The following is an 8,519-nucleotide window of genomic DNA, read 5'->3' as shown; positions in this document are numbered from 1 at the left end:
TGTGTGTGTGTGTGTGTGTGTGTTGCTGCAGGGTGGCAGTTCAAGCATATCATGAATGTATTTTGGTATTGTCTGAGAGGAAGTGGGATTTTGAGATGAGTGAAAAGCCAAGGCGTCAGCTGGCCCTTTGTGCTTGACTGCAGTCCTACCCCGGATCAGCCAAGGGAGAAAGCAGTTCTGCTTTGTTACAGGCTCACCATGTGGCCCTGTTTGAGAGACACCATTCACCTTTTTTTTTTTGGGGGGGGGGCTTTTTGCTTTTAATTTGGAGTTTAAACCACCTTTAAATTTCATTACCACTTATCTCTGAATAGAATCACTTGTAAAATGTGCACTTTTTGGTAACATTTAGCTGTTGGAATTTTATTTTTCTTGAGTGCGTTCAGCCGTTGTATTAAAGAACTAGTTCACCCAAATCACTAACAGAACACACGCTTTTAATGCTAGCTGTATCTGCGATGCAAATTTCATGTGATCAGATTTTTGAAATGTCCACCTTTTGAAAATTCCACCTCAACCCCACTTTAAAAGTGGTAAGTCGAATCAGTGCGTTAGTGGTTCTTTTTTTCTGCCAAAAACATTTATGTTTTTAATAAAAAAGCTTGGTGCCATTTAAAAATGTTCTATACCTATACCAAAACAATGCTTAAAAAAAAAAAAAACACAGCTGAAGCTCTAAATTGATTAAAATCTGCAAAATTACAAATGAAATGAAAATATATCTGATTTAAAAGTAAGACTATGGATCTGATCAGGCATTTGATGCCAACTTTCAGTATAGCTGAGATTTTCAATACCCAGGGCTAGTTGGTCTTTCCAGAAACAGTGTCCTGGTTATTCTAGATAATCAACCAACACAGATTTAATACAAACCTTTTTTGAGAGGAAAGTAGTTCCAGTAAAATAATACATAGCCAAGTCTATTTGGATGGAAATAAAAACAAATGTATATTTTTGTAATTTTGGTGAACTGACCCTTTAACAAAAAATACTAAATCTAAAAATAATCTCTTTTTGGCTTGTCTCTCATTGTCAGGTTTCTCTTTTTTGTTAATCCACTTAAAGACACTCATGGCAGATGTTAGCAGGTTCTTTTAATGAGATGAGACTTCCGGAGTCTGAGTGTTGACAATGTTTGTCCAAAGCCCAGTGTGAGCCTGAGTGGCTCAGTGGGCCGCGCTCCCACAGGGGGACGCCCGTGACCCCACTCTTGTCTGCCACTATCACAAACAAACTCTAATTGTCTGCTACAACTGTTCACTGGCACAATGTCGGATGTTTTCCTCTATTCTCGGAGGCTTCAGATGCCAAACAGACGTTTTATCATGCAGATAAAGGGCAGAAGGGGGAAAACTGAAAAGATAGGTCTGAAAGGGATGACCAAATGGCTAGCAGAAGTGTGGGAGGGGTGAATCCATTGAGTTTTGCATCTCCAGAATGGGTTTTTAATGCCTTGCTACAGAACCCAGACACTGGCTAATAGGGCCACAAAAAAAAAAAAAAACGTGAGGCACCCATGAAAGGGAAAGTGCTCTGATTAATACTGCATTAAATTAAACCTGATTTTTCTAGACTGTTCCTGGCCTCCTTTTTTCTTTATTTCTTTACTTGCCCTTTTTTTAGTCTTACCCTTTTCCCTCTGCCTTTTAATACTCTCCCTGACGTTCTTTGTGATTGCAAGTCATTTCCAATTCGTTTTGGTATTGATCTTCCAGTAGAAATCAGTTTTGTAATTAGCTGCAAATTAGGCCCTCTTCTGGAGGTGAGGCCTGTCCCACTGATTTATCACCTGCGTAATTCGCCCCGATTGGAGAGAAATTAAAATGAACTCAATTAGGTGAGTGCTTTTGCTTTATGGGTCCGACTTGTAGTTCGGTGGGAAAAATTAATAGTCTCTTGTTGTTTAATAGTATAATGAAAGTAAATAAAGGTTATCCATTGTAATAAGCCCAGAGCTTTTAATAAGCGGAGGTTTCTTGCTGTCGTTTTGGCGTGGGGGGTGGTTGGTCCCCAAATGCCTCTTAATTTTTGAAATGAGGATGGATGGCCAGTGTGGCTCAAATATCAGAAGGAAGGAGCAGTAATATATGTTTTCATACATCCATTTCATGAATACATGTTACAATAAAGGCAGCCTTCAAAACTGCGTCAGTCATTAAACATCAAAATATGACACCGAAATGGGAAATGAACAACAAAGGCAAAAAGCAGCCGTTGAATAACACAGCAAAAATGGAGGAAAAATCTAGGTATTGATTAATTTCATGTTACCTTACTGTTATTCTCAATTATAGGGGATACAAGGAATGTGTTTTTCATCACAAAATCAATAATGTGTGGGAGTTTTCCTGGTGATCCCTCCAGCATTATACATGCTGGGTTGTAATCCAGTGCTTGGACACCTCAGACGTTTGTTTAATTAGCTTTCTGGGTATAGGTTTGGGAATATTTGTGACAAAGGTATTTTTCTTTTTGAGCTTGAATCAGCATGCACACTTTGGCTGTATTAACTTGTATGGGGAGAAAGAGCAGGAGTGGTGAGTTGCAGTGCTACTAACCTGTTCAGGTTTGATGTGCTCCGATGTGGGGAAGACGTCAGGGTACGAGGGGCGTTCAAAGACCCGGTCCAAGGCTTCCAGCTGCTGCTGGGTGAAGGCATCTGCCCTAAGGTGTTTCCGTAAACTCTCCACACTACCCTGAGAATCACTGTTTGGGCCAGAACCATCTGAACCATCTACAAGAAGAAAGAGCAACAATCGAGACACTGACCCCGGGAAGCTGGCCTTTACTTCAAGCTATGCACTTTATATTCTCCTCATGTATTTTTGCACCACCTACTGTGGGGGATCTGAGGAGGACAGAAAGGGATGGAGTGCAGGTTTTCCCCACTCCTTAATGGTTGTAGTGAGCCACTGGCTAGATCCCTGCACCCCCCACCCTCGCCACAGTAGTAACACCATCATGATCTGAAAGCCCTCTAGTAATTGATGGATTACCATCACTTGCAAATATATACATGTTGTGGCAAGCATGTATACTAATGAAAGCAGCAGCTAGCCCATTATAGTGCCTTTTTCCCCTCCTTTCCTCCCCAAAACCCTCTTGGTGCTCGCTTAAATCAAGAGCAGTTTTTTTTAAACACAATTTCCTTTTCACAATTCAATACTGCTTTCATTCTCTGCGAGTGTGGTGGTTTCATTTGGAAACAGCAGCGGAGGACAAGAAACTGAATAAAATTGTACAGTCTGGTTCAATCATCCTGCTCTCCAAACACCGGAATTTTCTCCTGACTCCTGACCTGATTACCCGGCAGTTGGGAGAAGGATGCCTTATCTTTTCCCGTTGTCACTTGTGTGCGACGCTTTAAAGCCTTTACAGACCAACCAACCCCCCCCCGCACGTCTCCTGGCTCCAGTAGCTGTGTCTGCTCCCTGGATCCAGAAAGCTTCAGCTCCCTTACAAATCTGTCATTCTAAATTTGCGGCAGATTATGTTCTCCCCTCAGTGGGAGAGTGGTGATATATGATATGCAAGGCCCCTATTGATTGCCTGATCTGGTGGCAAGAGGGAGCCGAAATGAACTTGAAATGAACATCATGCCTCAACTCATTGTGCGTATAATACTCTACTTAATCCCACATTTTTCTCTGCCATGGAATTCAATTGATCAATCATGTCTGTGTGATAGTACCATTTGGGAGGGTTATTGCCATTCTATTCGGCTGCTTGACCTTTTTTTACCGGCAGAGGCCAGAGGATGACCCGACTCTGAGCTATAAAAGGAATGTGTGTGGGTGTGTGTGTGTGTGTGTGTGTGTGTGTGTGTGTGTGTGTGTGTGTGTGTGTGTGTAACCTGGAATTGTGCGGATGGCTGCAAAAATGTCAAGCAATAAATATCTATAATATAAGTTTGCTAACAATATCTTGTTAACTATTCTATTTTCACTGCGCAGTTGAATGTAGGACTTATTTACAAGCGATGAACCAATGTGATACAGTATGTTGGATCGTTATCGGTGCCGATACTGATCTCATTAGGTCGACTGGGTTTTGGCTGATGATGATGATGATGTAACAAATTTCATTATAAAAATCAAAGGCTTTTGCTATCATTTCATTCAGTCAAAGCGAGCTGCCAAATCAGTTTTTAGGGGAACAGTAATTCCTGTCCTCATGGTACCGTACAAGGGTATAAATGTAATATAAACAGGAGAGGTAAACATGTCTTAAATATGGGAAAAAGAGATTACTGGTCTGCTATTGAGAGATACACTGAGTTGAGGTATCAGAATTGGGAGAGAAAAGTTGGATCGGTGCATCACAATCATTTACCCCTCACAGTATCATCTGTAATGTTACGCTTGTGAGATGCTTGATTTTACCACAACATTTGCTCTTATGTCTCCTTATATATGGGAGTTGAAAACCAAACATTTTCCACACTGTATGAAAGTAAGTCACTCCCCAGTCAAAACCAATTAACTCTTATATTTTGTCGGAGCTGGTTGCTCTTTAACTTTTAGCTTAAACAAGTTTTTATTTGTCATAAAATAAGATTCTTGGCGAAAGTTTGATGTGAAAATCAATACCACTCATGTTTGTCAGACATGAAGCGACGGTCAGAAGATGCTTAGCTTAGCTTAGCACTAAGACTGAAAACGGGGTGAGACAGCTGGCCTGGCTCTCTACAAAGGTAAAACATATTCCCTCCAGCACCTCAAAAGCTCACTCCCCCGCCCAGCTTCTAGTTTATGCTAAGCTAAGCTAAGCTAAGATAAACTAACCGTCTCCTGTAGCTTCATATTTAATTAACATAAATGACTCCTCCAACTCTTGGGGGAAAACAAATAAGTTAAATAGGTTATTACAACTGCTACATTTAAATAAAAAAAAACGTTTGGTCCATTCAGCTGAATATTCAGCATGTTTTTTCAGGCCCTCACCGACTATAGCTGCTGCTTGTCACTTTATCACACTTAATTGTTCTCTTTGCTACCAAAGCAAATAGCCATTAATTACTTTCCATCAGTCAGCCCGAGCCACAATGCCTGATCAAATCATCCTGGGTCAACCTACATACTCTTCCTCCCACTCAGGCTGAGGACAGTCCCATCTTCCCTCCCAGCTACTTACTCCCAGCTGACAAATCAGCAACGACGTGGGTTTTGTTATTGACGATGACTCCGGTGACAATTAGAAAGTTTATGTTGTTGTACGCTACGTCATGCGTAAATCAAGTGAATTATCGTTAATCATTTTTGAAATTTCCTCCCAAGAAAACTATAGTATCAGTCGCCCCAAAACGCGTAGAATTTATAACTCTCTTCTCTGGTGGGAGTAGTGTTGAAAGAAAGAAAAGAGCATGGTTTGGGTTAAATTGAGTACTTGGTTAAGGTCATCAAGTACTCAATTTAACCCAAACCATGCTCTTTTCTTTTTCTTCCTTCCCCCATTGTCTTCTGAAAACACTTCTAGTAGTTACAGACAGCGTACTGTTTCCTTCAAGAAGGACTTGTTGTCATTGTTGTCATATTCAGAAAAATACTGGTTATTTCATGACAGAATTCTGCTCAAGCTTGCTATGGTATGCTATGGTATTTTCATGCACAAATCCGAATTCAATAATAAAACAACAGACCTGATAAAGCAGATTAGTTGTTTTTGGGCATTACATTCTTATTAATTTCTACCTAATTATGTTTTTTTTACTTTCACTTTGATTTTTAAGTCACAAATAATCAATGTTAAATAGAAATATTTACAATTTGAAAACGTTTGCAGGTGCTGTTACATATCTAAAAGCAATTCTCAACTCGCCACTACAAGAAGTCAGATTCATCATTTGGACATTTCCAATTCTGCCCATTATGCAGCGGCGGTGATACTAATCTTTGACCACAGTGGCTTTGTCAGTGCGTTACATACTTGTCCCGCTCCATAGCCGTTTATTGATCATCGCTGGAGTTGAGTGTATTCATCTTGACATCGGTCTGTATTAACACTCTGGTAACGAGGGAGCAGCCTCTATCAGATCAGATAACCGGCTCTATAAAGCAGACTCCTCTCTGTGGGTTTGGCACCCAGAGGTCACCACCCCTAGCAGGAGGCTTTAGCCAAAGCAACTCTGGGACTTGGTGTCTGAGTGACTGCCCGCCAAACAAAAACAGAATAATAGTCATGAATAAAGAGCAGGTTGAGGATGGATAGTATAGCTTTAATAATAGTCTGACTTTAATAGAGCAACGGAATGATTTCAGAATGAAAATGTAAAGTCTTCATGGCATAAAAAGAGAGTTTCTAAATTCCTGTTGAGGCACGGGGAGGTGAGCTGGCACCTTAAGGTCATGAAAGCCCCCCCGATGAATGAGCTTACATTCCCCCCCCCCCCCCCCGTCTCAGTCTGCTCCTTGTTTAAATAACGTGTCAACATACATACACTCTTGTTCCCTTAACACATTGTTATGTATTTCACAATAATACGCCGCTATAATTTCCTGCCTGATTCAATTCGTGGCTAAATTAAATCAAATTAAAACAAATTGGATGAACTCAGCTGCATTTTGTTTTGTCTAATTAAATGTTTTGATTATGTAAACATAAATGAAATACTGTGATATGTTTGTTCTGCATCACCAACGATCTGTGATTAGTACTGAAAGGAATTGGATGGAAAAGAACCAACAACATTTTTGATAATCGATCAATTGAAAAATGCCCAAACATTCTGTGTTTGGAGCTTATGATCCTGCATAATACTCAGAGGGGAACATTTTGGAACATTGCTTACTGACGATCATCAGTGTGTTGATGTTCCTAAGCTTTTAAAGGCTTTATTAATCTAATTTGGAGGTTGCACATAGGTGCTGACATTTTGCTGCGCTCTGAGTTCCTGTGTTGATTCTTCCTCTCCCCCTATAACAGATGCTGATACACAAAGCAGGGTGTGACGGCGGCCCGCTCCATCACTCATCTCCATCCACACACATCAGTTCAGTCCTCGTGACGCTCAGAGATGAGAAATAATTAATTCAACAACTACTGAAGCACAGAATCACATCCATTCTGACTGCCACTGGCTATTGTTGTTGGCTTTTGAAATATATGATGATCATCTTATCATGAAATTTTACTCTCGGTATTTCTCTCATAAATCAGGAAGAAAGCCCGACACAAAGCAAGAAAGCGACCAGAATGGCTGAAATTAAGAATCATCTACAGGTCTGATTGTGCAATACGCTCTGAAAGGACTTGTGATCTTTAAAAGCCGGACACACTTCACGGACGCTGCATGTTCTCAACAGACCTCCAAGCTGTCTGCTTGGGTCAATTCAGCTCACTCAAACGTTCACTAATAACAAGAAGGTGAACAAAAACATCCATGAAAGCAGAGTTGTACTTTAACATCAGACACTGTATGGCAGATTTTTATTTGACCCTGAGAGAAGCAGCTTCTCCTTTGTCTTTTCAGTGTCAGAAGCAGTGGGGGTGGAGGAGTTGGGATGTGAGGTACTTGGATGTTAATCTGTGAGGTAATAGCTTTTCTCTGCAGAATTGCAAATTCTAATATATGTCACTTTGTAAAAGGTGCGGACAGCCTTGGTCACCAAAGACACCATCTCCAGGGGTCTCTCTCGCTCTCCCCAACTCTGTCCATCTGCAACAATGGCTGCCAAGTGTAACATGCTACTTTTAATTTGCAATAACACGTGACAATAGCAGATTAATGGCTCTTATGACACCTGTGTCCCTGAAGCTCCTCTTGCCGAGACCCAGTGTACATAACGTGTGTCACACTACATTATCTCTACATCCCTCCTGTAATGGGGGACCTTTTTTAAGGGCACTGCTGACTTGGAAACTTAGGAGCTGTCTGCCTGGCAGAGAGCCACAACTACTGCCTAAAACAAATACTCAGGGCTACACAGCCAATCCATTTCAGCACACCGCTATCCCTTCTGTAACCCTTCCCCTCCCTTCCTTCGCTCATTTTTTGTGCATGTTTTCAACCCTTGATAATGACTGTTTGTGCCACAATCATTATGGGGCTTACCAAGTTAAATAGGGCTCAGGCAAGCTACTGTGCTGTGAGGAAATTTAATCCAAGCATTAACTGACTATAGACTACTGCCTACTGAGGGAAGAAAAATACGTCTGAATGGCAAACAAGGCAACGCTGAAGCACAGACCTCAACTTAAAGTGCTCATATTATGCTTTTTAGCTTTTTCCTTTGATCATTTCCAGACATATTTCATAAAACGTGACAGTGTGATGGGTTTTCAATGTAAATGTTAGAAAGAATGCATGAATGGAAGCAAAGAAAGAAGACCCCTTCAAACAGTAGATGGCAATCATGGCAAAATATGGCATCTGTGGTGATTTTCATTCAACAATGCATCCCAATATTTCCACCAAAATTGAAGTTACTCATGGTTGCAACAACAACAACAGCTACGGCCCTTGTTTTAAAGCACACTTTAACCTACCAGCTGCAAAATCTTGAAATTCATTTGTTTATTTC

The 8,519-nt window shown here is 40.8% G+C and overlaps 1 protein-coding gene across 7 annotated transcripts in view; it reads right to left on the bottom strand.

Annotated features, from left to right (window-relative positions):
- The window catches only part of pax2b (paired box 2b), a 30,647-nt gene that overhangs the window by 13,743 nt on the left and 8,385 nt on the right, over positions 1-8,519 (bottom strand). For all 7 annotated transcript variants that reach the window (XM_032501439.1, XM_032501436.1, XM_032501442.1 and 4 more), the window contains exon 6: positions 2,559-2,734. In XM_032501439.1, the coding sequence (XP_032357330.1) occupies positions 2,559-2,734 (176 nt within the window). The remainder of the gene's footprint in view (positions 1-2,558; positions 2,735-8,519) is intronic.

This window comes from Etheostoma spectabile, chromosome 21, assembly GCF_008692095.1.
Source record: "Etheostoma spectabile isolate EspeVRDwgs_2016 chromosome 21, UIUC_Espe_1.0, whole genome shotgun sequence".
NCBI lineage: Eukaryota > Metazoa > Chordata > Actinopteri > Perciformes > Percidae > Etheostoma > Etheostoma spectabile.
The sequence above is the reverse complement of the archived record's forward strand: the minus strand, read 5'-3'. Positions and strand labels throughout refer to the sequence as shown.